The 24,223-nt window shown below is 39.4% G+C and overlaps 2 protein-coding genes across 2 annotated transcripts; one reads left to right on the forward strand and one right to left on the reverse strand.

Moving 5' to 3' along the window:
• Nucleotides 1–8,683: 8,683 nt before the first annotated feature.
• On the forward strand, nucleotides 8,684–14,451 carry VPS22 (EAP30/Vps36 family protein). Its single transcript, XM_022295295.2, has 7 exons — nucleotides 8,684–8,884; nucleotides 9,018–9,128; nucleotides 9,513–9,648; nucleotides 10,364–10,518; nucleotides 13,776–13,883; nucleotides 13,977–14,066; nucleotides 14,147–14,451. The coding sequence occupies exons 1-7, from the start codon at nucleotides 8,834–8,836 to the stop codon at nucleotides 14,246–14,248; spliced, it is 753 nt and encodes a 250-aa protein (XP_022150987.1). The 5' UTR covers nucleotides 8,684–8,833; the 3' UTR covers nucleotides 14,249–14,451.
• Nucleotides 14,403–15,643, reverse strand: FADA (fatty acid desaturase A). Its single transcript, XM_022295294.2, has one exon. It carries the CDS (start codon nucleotides 15,483–15,485, stop codon nucleotides 14,535–14,537), a length of 951 nt encoding a protein of 316 aa, XP_022150986.1. The 5' UTR covers nucleotides 15,486–15,643; the 3' UTR covers nucleotides 14,403–14,534.
• Between the last annotated feature and the right edge of the window lie 8,580 nt (nucleotides 15,644–24,223).

Below are 24,223 nucleotides of genomic sequence, written 5' to 3' on the forward strand. Positions count from 1 at the left end.
CTGACATTTTAATGTAGTGTGTGTATATATATATATTTAAACGTGTTGTATTAGTAAGGTAGAGAGAATGGACGGATTTTATGATTTTTTTAGATCTTTTGGGTGGGATCTCGACTTTGGAGATGGTAATAGATAGTCTCATCGATTTAGCTATATTGGAATTCGTAAGAAACATTTTAAAAATACGAGAGTTTGGTAGGAGAGACAAAATCTTTTTTTTTTTCTTTTGTAAAGGAATACTAGTTTCTGTTCCATTCTAAATTTGGTATCAAGACTATTAAAATTGTGCCTATTTATTATTTGTTTTTATAGAAATTTCTAACCACAGTAAACTTTTATGCTTTGTTTGTGACCTCAGATTTGGAGGAATTTCAAAATTATGATGCATTTCAAATAAATGTGTTTATGCAAAGATTTGCACAACAGTGTGTTCCTGGTTGTAGCTCGAACTCGAACCCGGCCTCCGGACCGACCTGAACGCTTGGGCGGACCTGCACAAAAAGGTGAGCACTCCGACGATCAAGTCAGTATAGGTCGGATTCCAAGTCTAGTTCGAAGCCAGAAATCATCGTACCTGATCGGGGAGTGAGGTCCCCTACTTATGGGTGGTGGTCCCGCTAATCTAGCGACTGTTACATTCGGTAATCTCGGGACCGTCGGTTACATCCGGTAATTTCGGGACCGACGGTTATGCCCGATAATCACGCCGCAGACAGTTGCGCACCTCGGCCCATACCGAGCTCCCCGGCGGGTCGGACCTGGGCCAGGCTCACCTCGGCCCTCACACTTGGCATTTGTCGGCGTTGGTGGCGGCCATCTCGACCTTCCGAGCTGGGCATGATTCATGAGTCATCTTGGAGCACCAATAGGGGTCTTCCACGTGTCCAGAGTATTCCCTTCCCCAAACATTGGCCCCCTCTCTGTCTGGTCCGATCTCGACCTGGCAGAGAAGTTCATTCGACTTGCTTTGGACACGTGGCGACTTCCTATTCGTGGGAAAATACAACCGTCGCGGAAGATTTATCGTCGGAATATTCAAATATTCCGACGCTTCGGATCTCAGAGAGGATCCCAGCCGCTCGTTGACTACACGTGTACGGTGGGGAAATTCTTCCGATGGGCTATAAATGCCCCCAATCCTTCAGATCATACCTTACGTTCCTTGAATTCTTGGAGTTCGATCTGAAGGCAGCTCGAACCCTTGGTAGGTCGGTCTCTTCCCTCTCTCTTTCGAACATAATTGCCATGTCGTCCTCTATTAGCAGCAACCTAGGATCCGATTTAGCTCGTAGGTTAGAGTCCGAGCTCGAGGAGATAAAAAACTTTAGAATCTCCGATAACGGGGAGGATAGCGACGCCTCCACTTCCGGTCAGGGTTTGGAATACCCTTCTAGGATACCCGAGCACTACCTTGGATCCCTTCGTAGGGGGTTCGCTATCCCTGAGAACATCCTCCTCAGGCTTCCGGAGGAGGGGGAGAGAGCTGACCATCCTCCAGAGGGATGGGTCACTCTCTACTTCAAAATGTTTGAGTACGGCCTCAGACTTCCCCTTCACCCTTTTGTCCAAGAATTTCTCTTCCGGACTGGGTTGGCTTCGGTTCAAGTGGCCCCCAATGGGTGGGGTGTCATTTTCGCTTTGGCCATCCTCTTTTGGCTTCGAGCTCGGGATAGTGAGGAGGCCGAGCTGTTGGACGTAGACCAGCTCTTCGCGTGCTTCGAGGCGAAAAGGATAGCTAAGAAGCCTGGTCGGTTCTATATGTGCGCAAGGAAAGGCGCAGGCGGTATAGTTAAGGGGCCGACCTCCATCAAGGGATGGGTGAGGAAGTGGTTCTACGCTTCGGGGGAATGGCTCGCAAAGGACGAGTCAGGTCGTTCCTTCTTTGACGTCCCCACTAGGTTTGGGAACCTAGGTACGGAGTAGTTCTTACTTTTCGTAATTTTCTTCTGTCATTCAGGTCTAACTCGGATTTTGTCTTCGTGCAGTTTCAATCCGACCAGTCCCCGAGCTTACGCAGGCCTCCTTCGATACTCTGAAATACTACAAGGAGCGCTTTCCGAGGGGTAGGAAGGTCGGAACCCTGGTGACTGACGAACTGCTGCTTGAGTCCGGGCTGCTAGATTACAACCCTGCAGTTCGTCCTATCGAATCCTCAAGGCCGAACTCTGAACTTGGTATGCCGAACTTGCCTTCCCCCTTTTTCCTCTAACCTTGTGTTGACCCTTGTTTTTATCTTGTAGCCATGGTTTGCGGATTTGCAAGCGGCGTGAAGCGCAAGTCTAAGGGCCGAGCCCATGCTCTTGAGGCTGCCCAGAGTTCGAAACCTCCCACCCCTGCCGTGGTAGGGCCTGCCTCGGAAGATCCAGCCCCGGTGATCGAGCTGGAGTCTTCTGGGGGTCCCTCGAGGGAGAAGCGCCCCAGGGATCAGACCGAGGCGGTGGACGCCCAGACCGAGGCGGCGGACGTCCCGCCTTTGGACGAGGAGGCGAGGGAGGAAGCCCCTCTTAAGCGAAGAAGGAAGAAAAAGAAGGCGATCTCTCCCTCGGAGGTCGGAGCTTGCAGGGTCGTGCCTGCAGGCTGGGCTGATCGGGTGGACGATCCTGCGGCCAGGATGGGCGGGACGTCCGATGTGACGGCGCGGTTCAGAATTGAGGCGTCAAGTCTCGGGGTGAGGGAGCAGGTGACTCGCATCTCAGCTGCGAGTTTGGACCGCTGCCTAAGGAGGGCATCCAAATTTGTGAGCGCCCCTGGGTCCGTTCTGCAGAGGACCATTGACTACGCCGCCGAGATAAGACTAGTGCCCCATTTTTTGCTTGATTTCGCCCAACAGGTAGTTCGATCTAACTTTTTCCTTGTACCATTTCTCAGGCGTTTGTTGCTTCCATTCAATCGGCTCTGGTTATAAAGGCCGAGCTGGATGGGAGGGAAGCTTTGGCAGCGAGGGAGAAAGAGAAGTTCTCCGCTGCCTTGGAGGCTGCTTCCTCCACCATGAAGGATGAGCTGCTGAAGGCTCACTCCGAGGTGGAGACTTTGAAGGCCGAGGTGGAGTCTCAGGCCGAGCTACTGAAGAAGGAGGAGGACAGGCGCAAGGCTCAACTCCGAGCCTCCCACGCCATCACCAGGGGCTTGGAGAGGGAGAAGTTCCAGCTCCTGAAGGAGAAGGACGACATGCTCCAGGCGCTCGAAGCGAAGGATAAGGAGTTGGAGCATGCGACTGCCGAGCTGGAGACGGCGAAGGAGCGCCTCAGCAATGGAGTCGTGCTGGAGGAATCGTTTAGGCAACATCCTGACTTCGATGGATTTGCCAAAGACTTTTCTGACGCGGGCTTCAAGTTCCTCATGAAGGGCATTGCTTCCGACATGCCCGACCTTCAGATCGATTTCAGTGGTCTGAAAAGGAGGCGCGGGTCAATGCCAGGCATATCCTCATGGGACCACGCAAAGACGTCCGAGTTGGATATGAGGAAGTGGATTAGCTCCTCTCTGTCGGTGGCCCCCAGCTTGGTTCTTATGCTTACCTGCTTCTCGGGACTAAGCAGAGGAAGAAGCTCGAGCTCCTCAGTGGGCGCGGCAAACTCCTTCCTCGGCAGGTCGGCCTCAAACTCGAGCGTCCCATCCCTGAGAGTTTCGAGGGCGCAGACCGATGTGCCTTTGAGTGCGGCGGCATAACACTCCCTCGAAGCAGTTTGTCCTCCTCGGACCGTGCCCACGCCATTGGGGGTGGGATACTTCAAAACTTGATGAAGTGTCGAAGGAATGGCCCGAAATGAGTGGATGATGGGTCTCCCAAAGATGGCGTTATAGGCCGACCTACCGTCAACTACCACGAACTCGGCCATTTGAGTGATCCGGGTTTGGTTCTGCCCCAGCGTGACCGGCAAGTCGATGGAACCCTCTGGGATGACCGATTCTCCAGAGAACCCAACCAGCGGCGTCGGGCTTCTCTTCAATTGCGACCTCGTCCAGCCCAAGGCGAGGTAGGTCGGTAAGGACAGGATGTTAGCGGATGCGCCCCCGTCTACCAGCACTCTCCTAACCACCACATGATCAATCAAGGGAGCAATCACAAGGGCATCATTGTGGGGCAGGTGGACCTCCTCCAAGTCTGCACCGTCGAAGGTGATTGGGCAGGTCGGCCCCTGCTCCCTGATGATGCACACCTCGCGTCTGGCTGCACGGGCTAACTCCTTTCTTTTATGTCCAGATTGACCCCGCTTGGCCCTCCAAAAATGGTATTGATGACCGCAGGTCGGTCGGTGCGCCGAGGTGGCGTCTTTGAACTCTTTCGCTCCTCCTTTTTCTCTGCTGAGCTGGTCCCGGGCTTTCCCACAAACTTCTTGAAGTAGCCGTCTTGAATTAGATCTTCAATTTGGCGCTTCAATTCCCAGCAGTCCGACGTGTTGTGGCCGTGCTCCCGATGGAAGCGGCAATACTTGTCCTTGTTGCGCCTCTCCGGGGCTCCCCGAAGTTTCTCCGGACGCTTGAGTAGTTTTTCCATTCCAGAATCCTCGATGTTCGTTAGGATCTCGGAAATTGGAATCGTGGTTGGGGTGAAGCGCTCGTAAGGTCGGCTCCTGGTAGGTCCGTTCTCCGCCCTTCGATACTCAGCTTGGCCGCTGGAGAAGGATCCTTTGTCCTTGGACTTGGGATCTGCCCTTTCATCTTTTCCACTTCTGCCCCGGCTGATCTTTCGTTCAGGTCGGCCGGTTTTGGTTCGGAGGAGCTCCTGTCCATCGATGACTTTCTTCGCCTTCTGGAGCACCTCGGCGAAGGTGGCCGGGGCCTCCTCTCCGAGTTTCACCGTGAGGGCCTCATCGGCTAGACCGGTGAGGAAATAGCACATGGCCGAGTCATCGGAGCAGTGTGCGACCTTCAACTGCTCCTCCTGGAATCTGGTGACATACTCCCGCAGCGTCTCACCCTCCTTCTGCCTGATGGTGGCGAGATGGGTCGCTGTCTTTTTGTCATAGTGCCGAGAAGAGAACTGGGCGAGGAACTCCCTTCTCAGCTGATAGTAGGTCGAGATCGACCTGGCTGGTAGTCTTCGATACCACAATCGCGCGCTGCCAGTAAGCGCGATCTGAAAGGCGCGGCATTTGATGGCGTCTGATGCCGCTTGGAAGTCCATGAGGCCTTCAAAGACCTCAACATAGTCCTTGGGGTCCTTCGTCCCGTCATAAAGCTTCACGGTAGGAGCTTTGAACTTCAGAGGGATTGGTGCTTCCAAAACGTCCGAGGTGAAAGGCGATTCTCCCAAGTCGCCATCGTTCAGTGAATCGTCTTTCTGCTCACATTTGGCCTTTAAGGCCTCCACTTGCGCATCGAACTCCCCCCTCAGCTGGTCGAACTCCTCCCTTGTGATTATCCCTGCGGGGTTGTGAGAGGATTCAGCCTGCTGGTTGGAGCTCCTGTGGGAGTGGGACGGCGACTGCCCTGCTCGGAGAGACGAGCCTCTCTTTCGGTTGAGATGCTCACGGAGGTCTCCCCTCTGGCGAGTGTACCCCTCACTCCCGTTGTCTTCGGGACGTTCCTCCTCGGCCGGGCCGAGGCGGGAACCCCTTTGCTCGCGTACGTCCATGCGCGTCGCCCGATTTTCAAATCGGGACCCTGCGCCTGCAGCTAGCACCATTTCGTTATACATTGCCTCCATGGAGCGCATTTGTGTGCGCATTGCCTCCATCTCTCTCTGGAGCGCATCAAAATTCTCGCTTGTTGGAGCCGGGGCTGGACCCCGGACGCCCTTCTTAGAGGTCCCACCTCGACCACGGGTGGCCTTGGACGTCCTCGGGTGTGCAGGCGGTAGGGCATGCGCGGTGATTCGTGCCGATCTACGGAGGGGTTCCGCTGCTAGGCCGTCGTGACCTTGCCCCTCTACCGCCGCTGCTCCGACCTCCCTCTGGTGGGCATCGCTGGCAACTAGAGTCCTTCGATCCGTCGTATTGGTCGAATTCGCTGGTTGCACCATGTTCGCTCGCGTGTTGGTTTAAAGGAATTGGGATGACTTAGATTGTCAGTCGTCCCCACAGACGGCGCCAAATGTTTATGCAAAGATTTGCACAACAATGTGTTCCTGGTTGTAGCTCGAACCCGGCCTCCGGACCGACCTGAACGCTTGGGCGGACCTGCACAAAAAGGTGAGCACTCCGACGATCAAGTCAGTATAGGTCAGATTCCAAGTCTAGTTCGAAGCCAGAAATCATCGTACCTGATCGGGGAGTGAGGTCCCCTACTTATGGGTGGTGGTCCCGCTAATCTAGCGACTGTTACATTCGGTAATCTCGGGACCGTCGGTTACATCCGGTAATCTCGGGACCGACGGTTACGCCCGATAATCACGCCGCAGACAGTTGCGCACCTCGGCCCATACCGAGCTCCCCGGCGGGTCGGACCTGGGCCAGGCTCACCTCGGCCCTCACACTTGGCATTTGTCGGCGTTGGTGGCGGCCATCTCGGCCTTCCGAGCTGTGCATGATTCATGAGTCATCTTGGAGCACCAATAGGGGTCTTCCACGTGTCCAGAGTATTCCATTCCCCAAACAAAATGAATTATGTTATTTGGTACCTCATGATTTTAAATGATTTTAAATCTTACCAAATTTTTTGGATCCGGTAAGATTTTGCAGGATTTTATAGAATTTCAAAGTAAATTATCTTTTTAACCTTGTCATATTTTAATTTCTAATTAATAAATTTATACTAAAAGCCTAAATCAATATAATTTTTGTTTCCTTTTCCTTTCCAACAAAATATAAACAAATAAATTTGATTTAATCTATTTCAAATCATTTTTGTTCCTAACAAGATAAAGAATTTAAAATCATTCTTTGGATTTTAAATTACGAAATTTAAAATCATTTCTTGGACTTTCTTGATACCAAACAGAAGGTTAAAGTTATGTCTATGTATTTTAAAAAGTTTCTCATGAATCTTAATTTTTAATTTTGTATCTAATCAATCAACTTTATAATTTTTAGTGACATAAGCGTTAAATTTATGGAGTAAAGGTTAAAAACCTAAAATTGATAATTCAATGGCTTACTAGAATTTTTAAAAAATATAAGGATGAATTAGACATAACAAGTTGAAGACTTGGTCAAGCTACAAACTTCATCAAGCTCTGTAGTCGAAAAACTCTTCACAAGCAATAAGATGAAGAAATCTTCTCAAGCAACAAGTTGAAGAACCCTTCACAAGCAACAGACTGAAGAACTTCATCAAGCTACATATGGCTGAAGAACTTCATCAAGCACCATAGTCGAAGAACTCTTCACAAGCTTATAAGCCGAAAAACTTTATTAAGCTATGTAGGCGAAAACCTTCGCAAGCTACAAGCTGAAGAACTTCATCAAACTGCATAACCGTAGAACTTTGACAAGCCGAAGAACTTCATCGGACTACAAGAAGATCTTCAACAAAATCAAAGTCGAAGAATTCAAAGATTTTCAACAACCTTAAAGCCGAAGACTTCAAAGACTCTTCAACAAGCTCGAAGTTGAAGACTTCAAAGATTCTTCAACAAGCTACTTACTTAAAGCTAAAAACTTAAACAAACTCAAAGTCAAATACTTCAAAGATTCTTCAACAAGCTCAAAACTGAAGGCTTCAAAGATTCTTTAAAAAACCCAAAGTTGAAGACTTCAAATATTCTTCAAGAACTCAAAGTCAAAGACCCCAAATATCCTTCAAAAGCAAAAAGTCGAAGGCACAAACCTTATTGATTCGAGAACAAGCTCACAAGCCCTCGAATCAAAGTTTACATCCGAGAGGAAGCATTAGAAGATCATACATTAGAGATTGTAACTACATTCGAGTTTTTCTTATTTGAAAGATCGACATCCACGTTGAAACGTTGGGTATTGTACAGTGTAATGTCGTTTATAACGTTTTTCCCCCCTTATTGACGGTATATTATCATCGAAATATCGTGAATATATCGATATTTCGACGATATTTATCAAATATCATTAAAAAAAGATTAACTCTATCGTCAGTCCCGTATAAACAGGCCCAACGTTGGATGTGATGACACTGATGAGAAAAGAAAGTGTGGAGGAGGCGCTCTGCTGCCCCCTCAATCCCTTTCCGACATGAGGTTGTTGGGAGATGATGCTTTTTTTTTTTTAATTCTTTTAATTTTATTATTATTATTATTTAAATTTAAATTTATACCTTTATTTCAATTTTTACCGTTTGGATTATTTTTATTTTGGTTGAATTTCTTTTCAATTTTTTATAATTTAATTACATAATTCTCAAACCTATAATATTTGTTTATTTGGATATATATACCAATATTTCATATTTTATTCAATTATGTAACTAAACATTAGATTTATTATAAATTATCAATCAAACAGTAACATTAAATTTCAATTTATTAATTAAAATTATTTTCATCAATCTTCATTATCTTGTGACAACATTTCTATCGACATCGACATTTTCATAAGTTATTCATATTTTTATGTAATGATTAGGAGCAATAATTATATCTTAATTAAGTTATAATTAAAATTTTATTTATTAAAGTTTTATTTACTAATTAAAATAATTTTTATTATTTTTTATAACTTTCGTGACTTTTTTCCAAGTATCCATCGACATGTCCTTAAAATCGATACTCCACATCTCTAATTTCTATCGACGTTGACGTTCGGAAATTGGAATTGTATATGTATGAACAACAAAATTGATTTTTCCCTGATATTTTCCCTGATATTTTCCTCTTGTTCCAAAACTTGACCATTTCTGGTTTCTCGGCTCCGTTGAAGATCCCAATTAGTCCAATATCAAGGCATCTGGTCGGAGAAACACATAGAAATCGAAGTGAAAAATGAGGAGGAGACCTGGCATTGGAGGCTTGCAGACAGCCGCGGCAGCGAGGGTTCGGTTCTGCTCAATCTTTTTCTTTGAATTTGATCAATTTGGCTGCATTACAATTCAGATTTCTATGAGTTTTATTGTTCTTCTTTTGAGATTGTGTTTTTCGATCAATTAACCGGATATACTATTTGTAGGATCAATACCGCCAGCTGGGTGAAAATGTTGCGAAGCTCAGAACCGATATGATGAAGGAACAGCTCTCCACCTTTCGATCTCAGTTAGAGGATTTCGCTCGCAAGCACAAGGTCTTTTTTCTTCCCACAACACCCCCCTATTATTTTGCCATCGAATTTATGATATGAATTAAGTTATCCACTGGAATGTCTGAACTAAGATCTACTTTACTTAATTAGAAATTTTGCTTTACATTATTAGAGTGATTGCGAATTTTAGACTATTGCTCTTATGTTTGTATTTAAATAATACTTGCTTTGTTGATGTTGGAAAGCATTGTACTGCACTTTGGACTTTGTAATGACGGCTTATTCTTGCTTCAAAATAGTGAATGCGGGTTGGATAATTTATTGTCTGGTTTTTAGTTTTCTCCTTTCTGGCCCTTGGAAAAGTAGTATCATTTTATTTGCCATCTAATGGAATTGAACTCCTAGACACTAATTTGATTTGTGCAGAAAGATATCAGCAAGAACCCGACTTTCAGATCACAGTTCCATGAGATGTGTGCTAAAGTTGGAGTGGATCCCTTGGCCTCAAACAAGGGGTTTTGGGCAGAGCTCTTAGGCATTGGTGATTTCTATTACGAGATTGGTAGGTATGGTTTTGATCTTATCAGATTGCATTATCTATAACGTTGGAGGGGTAGATGCTCTATTGATTGGTGTGTTCTTCTGATGAGCTCTCATTGTCTATTCATCTTATATTCTTTGCGCTTTGTTTCTTCTCAAATTGCAGAAGACATTCCTTTGGTTGAAGGAAAATTAGGCCTGAAGTTGAGGGCCTGTGAAATCTGTATAACATCTTTGGTTTCGTGTACATGGTTACGTACGCTTGACATATTACGCATGCCTTTTTTTCTGTGCAAGGAATTTTCATTTAGATTTCTTCTTGAGTTGGCAAACTAGGGGAAATGTCATCTCAGTCTCTTCTTTTTATATTTAATAGTCTCTTTATTCTTATTTTGGCTTGGAACTTGGACGGGGAATTTTCCACCCTTGGGGGAGTGTGAAGTAAACTGACTGATATTCCAACTAACCTGTAATCTGTGCGGTACAGGATTGCAAGTTTCTCATGTGAAAGTCAAGGCATTTTTTTCTTTGCTTATTGATTAAAGATGTTGACAGTTGACAAGAATAAATTGTCATTATGGTTGAACACAAGTCATGGCTCTAATATATCTTTATCTTCTTGCTGGATGTGTATGCTAATTGATAAAAATTCAATTGTTATTATGGTCGAGCTCAAGTCATTGTTCTAATATATCTCAATTTTATCGCTCTTGTAAATGAACTATTTTGCTAGACAGGAGTGCAAATTGTTGACATTTGCTTGTCTACAAGACCCCACAATGGAGGTTTGATTAGTTTACAAGAACTCTGTACTTTGCTTCGGCAGAGACGAAAAAGCGATCGGGAAGCTGTATCTGAGGATGACTGCCTGCGAGCTATAAGTAAACTGAAGGTATTGGAACGATTGATAGATCCATTTCTATATTCTCTCTCCTCTCTCTCTCTCTCTCCATTTTATGTTGAGAGGGTTTCTTAAGAAAGCTTCTCAAAGTGTGACCATCTTTATTTGATACGGGTTGAAATTATTAATTTATTATATAAAATGGAACATCTTTGCTGTTCTGGCTTCAGTATTAGCTAATTTAGGTATTACTTGAATAATCTTTGGATTTGATTTCATTAACCATGATATGTCATATACTGTGAGTTAGTGCAAGGTCAAGGGAACAAGTTATAAAACCCAAATGTGTTTGGGGTCATGAGTTCAAACAATAGTCTCCACCTACCCAAGATTTAAATAGCTCGCAAGCTTCCTGTAGTAGGATAATCCGGCTATCTTATAGAAATAATCAAAGTTAGGAGCATAAACGAGCCTTGACGTCATCTAAAAAAAGTCATATATGTGGGGAAAATAGATGAGAGTATCATTGTTATCCACAATATACTCACCAAATTATTTGTACTCGAGCTATGTGTCTGTTCATTAGCATAGTATCCACCAAAATTGGTTGTCATATCATAGATTTTCATGACTATCCATTGACATATTCAACATATTTGTGAACGTCCAGCGATTACTGTGTAAAAGAAAGTATCTTAATTTTAAGATATACCTTATGTTATTTTCATGTAACTCAAATTATTATTTATATTGTTTATTTCTATCTTTCTATTTATCATTGGAAAAGAAACAATTTCATTGATATATGAAATTACAAGAGTGGCCCATAAGAGGGATTACAAAAGTGGCCCATAAGAGGGATTACAAAAAGCTTTTCCAACTGAATAAGAGAGTTGAAAAGCTATAGCTGTGAAAGAGAGGAGAGCATTTACACCAGGATATAACCAAAAAGACTATATCTTCAAAAAACCGATCATATGATTGCTCTTTTCTGTTGAAGGTGTGCTGATTCTTTCCCTCCATAATTGCCATAGAAATGCCCTAATAAAATGCTTCCAGAGAAGTTGCTTTTCCCGTTTGAAGGGGTGTCCTACAAGGGTGGCTTCCATAAACTGAGGGGGTCAGCTGGAAGGGCAGTGTTCCATCCAAATAATGAGAGGATACAGCTCCAAAATCTGCTTGCGAAGGCACAAGTGATAAATAAATGTGGGTGCGATTCTGCATTTTCCTTGCATATAGTGCACCTATTGGGTGAAATTGAAATATGAGGGGATCTTCTTTGAAGCTTATCACAAGTGTTGATGGCTCTGTGGCTTAATTCTCAGAGAAAGAACTTGATTCTTTTGGGGTAGTGGTCTTTCCAGATGGTTTCAAATAGGAGGGATGAGGGAGAAGTGGCCAAATGTGGGAGGGAGAGGGCCTTGGAAAGGGATTTTGTTGTAAAGATACCTCCTGGTGGGTCCAATTTCCAATGGATTTAGTCCTCAGCACTATTGAACTGGAAATTGGATAGATTATGAGATAAGCCAGCCCATTCCTCGATTTCCTCCTCCTTAAGATTCCTATGAAGCTTTAAATTCCAGCTTATATATTCATTATTCCAGAAGCTTTTGATTATAGAAGATTTCTCCATAGTGAGACCGAAAAGTAAGGGGAATTTTCTATGGAGGGGTTCATCAGACAGCCATGGGTCTTTCCAAAAGGAGATTTTCCTTCCATTGCCAGCCTTGTAGAGGAGCCTGTCATAAATCTGATTCTGGTGTTTCAATATGGATTGGATTTCCAAGGGCCCCTAGCCTTTGTCATTGATCGATTGTCCGGTCTATAGAAGCTCTCTGAGAGCCCATATTTTGCACCAATAACTCTCCTCCGTAGAGTATCGCCAAAGACATTTTGCAAAAAGGACACTGTTTTTCTGTTTTGTGTGATGCCAACTCCTCCTTCCTCAATTGGCCGAGAGGTAACATCCCACTTCACAAGGTGCATACCCTTATTTTCAGAAGAGCCTTTCCAGAGAAACCTTCTAAAGATACTGTCTAAGGAAGCAGCTACCTTAGATGGCATGGAAAACAAGGATAAGTAGTATGTTGGAAGGTTATTGAGGGTAGCTTGGTAAAGGGTGAGCCTTCCTCCTTTGGAAATGTAAGTGTGCTTCCACGAATGTAAGCGTTTCTTCACCTTTTCTATCAAAGGTCCCAAAAGCTAAGGGTTCTGTGCTTCCCATTTAGAGGAAGACCAATGTAGGAACTTGGCCAAAAGCCCTTCTTGCAAGCAAATTTCGAGGTTAAAGGATCTACCTCCTGCTCCTCTACGTTTATCCCCAAAATTTCAGACTTTTGGTGATTTATATTCAATCCCGATGCCTTCCTCAAGGCTCAAACAGATGGATATTGCTAAACAGATTCACGAGGGAGCTGTCATCATAAGAGGAAAAAAGGATGGTGTCATCATTGTACTTCTCTCAGTTCTTTAAAACTGGTAATATTTATATTTAACTTGTAATATAAACAAAATACCCATTAGTCAATACATTTATAGACATGACTCATGAGTAATAGTTAATACAAATGTACTTTTACATTTTTTTAGTCATATATAGGTTTCATTAAAAAATCAGATAATTTCTACAAGTTCTGTGATTATCCATAATTTTTCTCGAAAAATTCATTGATATATGTGTAAACTTGATTCATAAAAAATCAGTGTTGGCATCAATATTTTCTTTTCTGGTGGGGTAATTCTTTCTTCATAGTTGGGATGACTGTTAGATGAACCATGTGATAGAACTTTACTTCTATTATTTATGTATTAGAGGAGCTACAGGGCTGAGGGAGATTTGAGAGCTCCTGATCTCTCCTACCAAACCCCCCAGCAGAAGATATATAACTAACTCTCTTTACTGTCCAAATACCCCGTAACAAACTGGGGCCCACAATACAAAATTCCCTCTCTACCCTACTCATCACTCCTAGCCTTTTTCCTACTGTACCGTTTAGTAATCGGGGGTCTATCACCATGTAGTTATTCTGGCAGGAAAATTTTCTCCTCTAGGGAAGGTTGTTTCCAACTTAAATCTTAACTTTTATGCAGGGTTTCTGGGTGAGATCGTAACAGAGAAGTTTATGTCCTTTTAGTAATACAAATATTTATATGCTGACTAATGTTTTCCTGAGGCACTTTTAGCTTTATTATTGTTTGTTACTCCTTAATGAAAAATATTTTATTTTGAATGGACTAAAGGTCTCGTTGGTTTGCAAAGTGGCATTCTGGAATGTATCTTACACTAACATCTGGATAATGTACTCCAGATATTGGGAAGTGGTTTTGAGGTAATTACCGTTGGCAAGAAAAAACTTGTTCGGTCTGTTCCGACCGAGTTGAACAAAGACCATAATGAAATTCTTGAGCTTGCCCAGGTTACTTTCTCATTCAGTCGTTTCTGCGATGTATTTGCTTTTAGGCTTTGGTCACAAAGAGACTAATGGTCATATCACAAACTGTACTCTCAGGTTCAAGGCTTTGTAACTGTGGATGAGGTAGAGAGACGGCTTTCATGGACGTCTGGTCGTGCAGTTGATGCCCTCGAAACTCTCCTGGATGTAAGTTTTATCTCACATTTCTCTTCTCCCATGTAGCATGGTTAGCTACTGTGTTTGAAATAGATGCTTCACTTCTACAGGAAGGTCTTGCGATGATTGATGATGGCCACCGTGACGGTAGGCGTCGATATTGGTTTCCTTGTGTTTCTCCTATCTCATCTTCTCTCAGTACTGATGCCTGACATGATACTTTTTAACAAAACAAGCACTGTGGTATATGGTGCACGATAGAATGACGAAGCAATGTATCCTTTGCTTTTTGTATCAATACTGTTGTTTTTCATTTTCCCCTTTGTTTTATTTCTTTATTCTACTTGAACAATGATGGAAAATGCATAAAGGAAAAACACTTCTGCAAATAACACAATTCATCATATATAGTTTACATGTGAAACTGTTTCAAATCAACAATTTTGTTTCCTTCCATTCTGCAAGGAAAACCATAATATGAATGACAGAAGAATGTGGTCAACTGGCTGTAGTTTGTTCTACAGTTTCAGTCTCTTCGGTCCATTCAGTGTTAGGCTCACTCCAAGATCTTGGTCTTACCCCGAGCTTGAAAAACAAGATCATCTCAAATGCCTCGAAAACCTTTGTTTCATCCAAAAGCTGATTCCATATTCCACTTACAATACAATAGTTGTTGTTATAGGGTGGACGATGATGTGCGGAATGTTGCATTCGTGACACGAGCAGGCCAGCATCTTGCATTGCTACCACGAGTGGTGGTAGTTGGCTCTTTTTATCATGAGCCCATGCATGAAACTGTTGGCTAAACATTATGCAACCTGAGCATACACTAACAAAACCATGTAGAATGGGATCACCAAATGCAAGGTTTATGGGAAGCACAACGAATGTCACAGCTCGTGCCAATGCATACAAGTTGTTGGCAAACTGACGCTTCGTGATTGTCCATGGCCACTTATGGTGGCCTTGGAATGCTTCTATCTGGGTACCGAAGATTGGAGTCGAGGCATCGCCATAGTTATCAATGCCCCAATGGTAAACTCCAGATCCAAGGTCTGCTAGAATGTAACCTACCAATGCTGCTAAAGTAGGCTCAAGCCAGATGTGTGAACTGGCTGCACCTACTATTGATTTTGCCAAAGAAATGAGCACTGTGGTGCACCCACTCGCCACCCACGCACGATGGCCCCAAGTCGATCGTAAACTTGGGTCATTAAGAACATAATGATAGGTTGAGGCTTTGCCCAATGTGAGTGGAGGAGAGACAAACTCGCGTTTAATGACTAGTTGGCCATCGGCATGCTTGGGTTTGGTGGTGGTGGCACCAGCAGCAGCGACGTCGACTGTGTTGGCTACACAGTAGACAATTTTACGTGGAATCGGAGGGCTCAACGGGTTAACACGGGTTCGGGAGCTCAGAAGGAACTTGTTCTGAGCTAAGATTGACATTGGAAGGGAAGGAAGAAGGAAGAAAGCAATCCAGAAGCGTGATGAATGGCAAAATATTGAAATCTTGAGTTGAAATAGTGGCCAAGAAGAAAGCACACTGAATCTGTGGAGAGAAAAGGAGAACAAATTGAGGTTTATTCTAAATGGATTCTCTGAAGGTAAAACTATGGTTTCTTTGTGGAATATTTTTGAGACTACGTGGAACTATTTCTGCCTTTGAACCTCCATTAAAGTTCTGTGTTTTGGTACCACAAATTTCTTAACCCTTTTGTTTGGTGGATTGAAGATAGAGACGCAGATGGTTGAGGTTGAGATTGGCCTCATGTTTCCTCCTTTGGGGCGGTTTGAATTGAGGCAAGTCTCGTGTTTATTTAATCGTCACATCTTTAAAAGTTTGAGTTAGATTATGATCTTAAATGATTAAGTAACACGATGTGACATGTATGTTTCATAAAATATTGATAGATTTGAGACTATATGAAGAACAGATAAAAGCGAACAATTGAATAAAATAAAGTGACATTGTTTATTAAAGAAATTTGATATATTGTTCTAAAGAAATGATGTTGTATAGGACATTGTATTTTGTCCAATTCTATCTCATGTCACAATTTAGTGAAATTTTTTTGAAAGTTTAAGAATAAAATAAATAAAAAACTTGTTGAATTCTAGACCTACATTATTATGGAATTCACTATGGATCTATGATATCTTAATTTAAAAATAATTAGAAACTACTTTTGCCATACTTTGGGTGATTTTACAAGTTAATTTTAAGTCTCATCTCTCTATAAGGAACTGTAATTTGTTTTCCTTATTTCTCCACCTCCAAAACCCATATAATATGTTGCTCCCAACTCTTCTAATCTTAAATTTTCTTCTTCTCAAGGATGCTAATACCAAATTCTAACACCTTTATTTTTAGGAGAAACGCGAGGAAGACTAAAGGAAAATAATTCAAAATATTCATTTTGTTGTCTATACTTTTAAAATATTCATTTTGGTTCTTGTACTTTTAAAAAACGACCATTTTTGTCTCTATTTTCAAAATTTAAACACAAATTCTATATATAATGAAAATCTTCTAACATAAATTCATGAGTATATTTCAAGAAATATATTGTCGTGTTGAAATTGTGATAGAAAAAATAAAATTAAGTGATTAAAATGGTCCATTTTTAAAAGTACAGTGATTAAAACAAACATTTCTAAAAAGGTATCAAAACTAAAATGAACTAAAGTTGAAGTTGAAAGTGATTAAAACAAACATCTCTAAAAAGGTACCAAAACTAAAATGAACTAAAATTGAAGTTGGAAGTACGTATGAATCATCATAAACTCATAGTATTTTAACATTTTTTTAACTATAAATTAGACCCCACTCTAAAGTCTAGTGATCTCAAAATTAAATTTGAAAGAGTGAATGAAAGAGGCAATAATGGACAGAAGAGCAAATAGTAGAACTCAATCTTTTGATTTAAAAATGCAAGAACATGAGAATGGCATTCTTTGAATGTGTATTAGCAACCCAAAAACTCATTGTTACCAAAAATAAAAATTCCTTCCAACATATAAAATTTTGACAACCTTTCATTTTTTACCATAATTAGCAAAGCCAACAATAACCTGATAGGAAAATTAGAAGCCTCAAGAAAAATTATATATATGAACAAGAAACCCCATAATTACGCCTCTCTTCTCATTTCAACACACATTTCCCTATCTTCCTCAAAACCTTTAGAAACCAAGCCAAAACGCCATATTCTTTTTCACAGGAAGAGGGAGAGAAAGAAGAAGACGAGCAGGACGACGGGGACGATGGAAGGGATCCACCGCCGTCCGAAGAAGGGTGGCCGGAGCCTGGAAATCATAGACGTGAGAAATCTAAGTGAAAACAAGCTGTCCTTAAGCCAATCACGCTCACGAGCCGCTGTCGATCCCTCGCCGTCTACGAAGCGACAAGCGATCAAGAAACCATCGGAATCGTCGAAAAGTTCGGTGAAGTCGTGGTGGAAGAACCCGGAGATGAAGAGACGGCGGCGCGTGGCTAAGTACAAGTTGTATACAGTGGAAGGGAAGGTGAAGAATTCCATAAAGAAAGGGATCAAGTGGTTCAAAACCAGGTGTAGCAGAATCATGTCTGGATTTTGAAACAAAAATTGTAATATTGGTGATTTTTTTTAATTTTTTTTCCAAAAGAAATTAAGAAGAAAAAAAAAGCTTCAAACTTCATTTCCCATGGCTTCTCTTGTTCTTTGTTAAGGAAATATTTATGGTTATAAAACGTAGGATGGCCGATTATATATCTATGCTTTGTCTTACGTTGTTTACATGCATGATTGCATGGTTACTTTTGTTTGGTTTGCTTGGATATCCAAAAATGATTAGAAAATATAAATTCTGCATATATTTAATCTTTTAGGTTAAAGGTGAAGGGATGAATCATTGTTTTCTTTTCCTTGAGATACTCGTGTCAAGAAGCTTGGGTGCGGGGCTCGGGTTCAATTTCGCAAGCCTAAATTTAAGTAGTCTGATTTATTTTTTAGTACAACATGTGGGAGGGAGCTTCGAATTCACAGACTTTTTAATCGGAGATTTGTTTAACTAGTTGAGTTATGTTGAAGTTAGACAAGTAGTTTGAGTTTAATCGAAATGATTAAATAGCATTTAGTTTTAAAAATTGCATTTGGCATGCAATAGGTCAAAAAATATGTTTAGGGATGCAAAATTAAGAAGTCCCAGCCATTTGATATATACGTTTCTCGATTTTTTATTTTATCCGCTTCAAAATAAATACCACTATTCAATTCATTTAAACAAGTGTATTGAGTTAATTATACGCTAAATATATGTTTTAGTACTTAATATTTGTCTTCTTTTACAAAGTTTATAATATTTTAAGAAATTTTAATTTACTTTCTTATGTTTTAACATTTTTAATCCATTATATCTTTATTATCAGTAAATATGAAAATTGACTGGTTATAAGTTTTTATAACATGATATTTGGAGATGTAAAAAAATTGGAGGAGGTATATTAAGACTTCCAAGGTTGAAATTTTTGCTAACTTTTTAGAAATTTTAGACGAAGAATTAGAAATTTTTCAATCAAAGACGATATAATTCTTCCTCTTACATTTTTATCAATAAGTATCACATCGTATGCAAGCGAGTTATAATTATATTCACTCATGAAAGGGTGTAACTATGCCATTGTTAAAATATTACAAACTAAGCTAAAATCTTTGTTAAATAATTGTGGACTTAGAGAAAAAAATATGAAAACATTAAGGACTAAAAGATTTTTTAATTGATTAAATTTATCCTCCACTTTAAAATTTTAAGTTGATCCGTGATTTAACTAGAAATATTTAGCTGATAGATTTTTTAAATGTGAATTTATTATTATTATTTTCTTATCATTCTTCCGGCTTTTCCTACTTGGATGTAAAGTTAATTTTAAATCTACTTTCAAATTATTGATTAAATTAAAATTATTTATTGTACTAAATCAATTGGTGGAATTTGAATTTGTTTAAGTTTTCCTTTTTATTATTTACTTTTGAGTATTAGTTGTTTTAAAATATATTGGCTTTTTCAAAATTTTATTTAGATCTAATGTAAATTTGTCAATAATATTATCCTAGATAAAAGATACAGCCTAAGTGCAAGTACGACACAATGAGAAGTTGCAGCAAGTGATCAAAAGTTGTCTCCAAACTTCCACGGTAATTGTTGTAACTAGATTGCTCTAAATTTGACTTAAAAATGGATAACCAAACAAATATATATATTTTGTTCAAAATTCACTAGCAAATTAAACATAAAATGCAATCCAAAACAATAAGTTAAAATAGTACTAAAACGAGTTGCAATCGAGACAAAACAGTGATGTGTTATGTCCTTTTACTATATTGTTACTAACCGATGCTCCAACATTGAAGTTTCTAAGGTTTCCGGCCAAACAAATTAAACTTGGTACCTTACCAGATTAACCTAGATTTTACATTAACCAAACTATCATTTGAATAAACGAGTTGTAACACAGTTCATATAGAGCTATAATAGGTGAGCCTCCTATCCCCAGCTAATATAAGCACCGAAGACACTAGATGTAGTATAAATTAAAGCCTTTCATATATCCCTACCAAATTCTTTCAAAATCTAATAGAACTAATCAATCTGCAGGAACATTAGGATGAAGCTCAGACTTTAGTCAAAAGTTTATAACCCCGCAAATGGGTTTAGCTCGTATTAATTGTAAAATCAAAGAAGAAGAGGAAGAAGTTATAGCCCACCATGTATTCAGAGAATGGGAAAAGAAGAATGAAAGAAAAACGATAGGAGTCTTTGAAATATTACGTGGGTAGAAGTCTTTCTCCATGTTTCTTGTTGAGTTTTCTTCCAATGTCATAACACTTTTCTTCCTTGATTTTCTTCTATTTTCTCTCTACGACGTCGCTCCCCTTTTTGGGATCAATATATCCTGTACAACACTCTCTTAGAGCTCCCCAAAAACCATTTATTACATTTTCTCTCTACATTTCGAAGCTATTATCTCGAAGGAATTTTCTGCAAAATCTACATTTGGAAGATTAGATCGATCTCAAAGACTCTTCCCTTTAATTATGGTGAATTGATAAACTGAATCTTTGTAGTTTACAGGAACAGAAGAGATTTTGATTCTTCCCGTTAATTATGGGGAATTGATAAATGAATCTATGTAAATTTATAGGAGCAGAGTAATTTTCTACCTCTCTATTTTGACAAACAATATATTTTACACACAGAATGTTTTTTCCCATGTGGACGGCCAAGTTAACATCGTGAACGGAGTGAAAAATGCAAATTATTTTTTCAAAAGTACAATATTCCTATCCATTTGTTATATTTTCTGAATTTGAAATAGAGGAGCAGTTAACTTGTCCGGTTGATTCTAGTCTAATATGGATTTGTTTCACATAAATAAAATTATAAAGGATATGCTTTATATGAGATTTGATCTCTTACCCTCTCACTTGGAAAATATGCCCCCTATCACCTTTGTAAATCACCTAATTTTTATATGTCATTCTGTTTTATTGGTTAAAAACAATTTGTTTTTATTTTGTTTCTGATTTTCTCTTAATTTTGTGTGTGTCATAATCACCTTCGTGATTTATTTTTTCTGTATTTGTTACAGAAAATATGGTAAGGATGATAAAGACACTAAAGATCTCTAGGATAAAAGTTAAGAGGGCTGTAATGAATAAGATGATAGAAGACGTATCCCTTATAATTTTTTAATCGGGTCACGAATTGGATTTAATATACTTAGTCCAGTTTATAATCCAAGTTAATAATTAGCTTCAAATGACTATTTAGAAAGGAGGTTTATTGCTAGATGATCAAAGACTGAGTGTCTTAAGACCACTCTTACCTCTCGAGTGCCTTAAGACCTTCTTAGATAATGTCTGAAGTCGACACAGTGGAGATGACCTTTACAAGATAGTGACCCACTACAACAAATTTGCCTTTTCATGATGGGCATTGCCCATGTCGGTCACTGACCGACATCTATACGAGTGTCCTTGTTTCCCTTTCATGTCGGACAGTTTTAAGGTCGGACATTGCCCGTCATGTATATTCTCTTTCCATCTGGACATGGCCGTCATGAAAGGAATATTTTAAGGTCGGGCAGCGCCCGTCATGTATAGCGTTTTTCATGACGGACATGCCCGTCATGAAATGATAACCATGACGGGTGACAACCGACATTGTATGTGCGTCATTGTTTGTACGCCATCGTCTCTTCGTCATGGAATGACTATATTTCGTGACAGGCATTGACCGTCGTTATTTTGTGAATAAATTAATTAAAAAAATATTTGGTTGCCCAGACGTGGCTAACCAACTATATATATTTCCTTCAAACCTATGATAATATCTCAATATACAACTAAAATTTTAACACATTCATCCATTATAAAACAATATCTATTATAAAATTTAACTCAAAAACTAACCTTAGACTCAAAACACAAATAATCAAAAGTACAAATTTCAACATAACCTCTCCACTTTTAGAATAACTCAAAACTAGCCAACAATATATCTGTCCCTTCCAACCTATTCTATAAAAGCTTAACAAAAACACAAACAATCAAAAGTAAGTACAAATTTCATCATGACCTCTCCAATTTAGAATATAACTCAAAACTAACCAACCAATATGTCTTCTTCCAACCTATTCTCACAAAATAATTCTCAATATTATTGAAACTCAAAAACTAATAGGCAAGTAAAACTAACCTTAAACTCAAAAAACAAATAATCAAAAGTACAAATTTCAACATAACCTCTCCACTTTTAAAATAACTCAAAACTAGCATGGTTATAAACAAAACAAACACTTCTATATTAACACCCTTCCATACAAGAACAAATGGGACCGCCCGTCCCTCTAACAAAACTACATTCAGCATAAGAATCCAAACTTCTATATATTATAAACAAAACAATCCAACACTTCTGTATAAACTTCCATATTTAAAGATTAATGGGTCAACCACCCATATATTCCTAAAAAAAATTACTCAGCAACAATTCAACACTTCATATAAACATCCATACATATTTAACATCTTTCTATACAAAAAAAAAAAAAACGAGTAAGGCCACCATTCCTCCACAAATGTGCATTCAACAACCATCCAACACTAATATAAACAAAAAAAATATTTTCATTCTACTAATACTACTACAGAAACAGCAACAATTCAACGATAATATAAACACAAAGTATTTCCATTATACTAATACAACTACAGAAAGTAACCCGACCCAAATACTTACATCAAATGAACAAAATGAGTGAATCCATAAGTAGGCCTACACAAATCTTCGTACAAAAGTTGCCCATTCTATTCGAACCTCGTCAATTTCTTCTTGTCGATATGCATTTTTTCTGTTAAACTACAAAAAAAGAAAGATAATCATAATATAAGAATAAATACAATATATAAACACATAAAGATAGATAATAATATGTACAAGTTCATTTATTGGAGTAATAGAGTTCTGCACCTTTCCTCGTATATATTTTTGCACATAGTATCGGCACTCTATAGACCCCTCTTGACGGATACACTACATCTAGAAGATTTGAAAAATAAAATAATTATGAGTTACTAAAAAGATTTCAATGAAAATTTGATGAAGTTTAACAACATCAGAAAATGATTGCATAAACAATTTGCAACCTAACAACAATAACCCAAACAGAAATATTGGCACCTAAAAAGTTTGACAACAACAATCCTAGTGTCATCAGTATTCCAATCAGATAAGTAGGCAAACTTACTCTTTGCTTGTACTTATTGTACTTTCTCTGTGAGTTTTTCTTGTCTTGGAAGAGCTTTATTGCAAGATGATGTACGAATCATGTCAAATAAATCATCCTCAGTGAGAAAAGCAGTTCTACAAAAAGGGAGAGAAAATTAAAATTTAAAAGAGGTAAATGAAGATACAAGAGTGAGTATAGATTTCATTTCAATTATAAACTAAAGGAAAAATACCCCAGCTCTTTGGCTTTGGAAGATTTTCGACCCAATATCTTCATCAAATAGTAGATAATTCTGCAAACATAAATGTCCATAATTTGTCTCCACACAGAGAATTGAATAGCCAACCAAATCACAAAAAGTGTGCAAGTTCATTTTTCTTTTTTGGATAAGTAAAAAGAGTACAAGAATGAGTTAACTTTTTTTCTTTGGCTGATAGATCCAGTTATTCGTCCACCATGGCGTTCAATCAAATCTTCTTCTTCTTCTCGTTCCAAACTGTAATATGGCTCGTGACCATTACCACTTCCATGCTTATAGGATGTTTAACAATACAATGCAACACAAAATACATCGAGATGAGAACATACTTCATAATAGAGACAATATGATACTAATATATGAAAGTTTAAAGATGACCATATAACAGGAATCCTAATGATTGAAAATTTTGGATTCATTTCAAAAGAAAAGGAACGTGTAACCAAAAGATGTTAAGAAAAACAATGATTCATTTGCATAACAAATTTCATTGCATTAGGAGAAATACATTTTAGTTTAACAAGACAAAATGTTCGGAAGAAACCAACACAAGTGTGTAAAAAAAAATAGAACTTATGAATTTGAAAACAATAAGTTAAAATAACTCAATGAAAGTTGGCACTTTCATAATACCAACAAGTCAAAGCATTATGGAATCTGTAAATCTACGACCTATTTTCTTAACATAATTATGAGTTAAAAAAAGATTTCAATGCAAATTTGAGCATATTAAAATGTAATCAAATGCAAATTTACCTTCACAAGTTTCCAAATTGTAGTACTATGACAATGTTGAATAGAGTGTTTGGCTTGCCACATTTTCAATGATCTAAATAACTTGAAACATTAGAATGACATAATTATAAAAATTATGACTATAAGAGTTCAAGGCACTTACGTATTTATGATTCCCTTATAATTTTCTTCAATCTTACTTCCTAGAGAGTCCAATACATAAACACAATTCTCTCGAAGATGTATAACAAACAACTTTCAGTGAAAAGTATTAATAACCAACATGATAATATTACATTCATGGATGGACTAAAGAAACTATAAATAAGTAAAATCAAGTTAAATTGATATCTTACCTGTGGTTATGTGGGATGAGTACTGCTTGTTCCAAGTTGCTATGTCTAACCTATTGGCTAGATG

The sequence above is a fragment of the Momordica charantia genome, assembly GCF_013281855.1.
Source record: "Momordica charantia cultivar OHB3-1 chromosome 10 unlocalized genomic scaffold, Mcharantia_2.0 BLBB01000010.1, whole genome shotgun sequence".
Taxonomy (NCBI): Eukaryota; Viridiplantae; Streptophyta; class Magnoliopsida; order Cucurbitales; family Cucurbitaceae; genus Momordica; species Momordica charantia.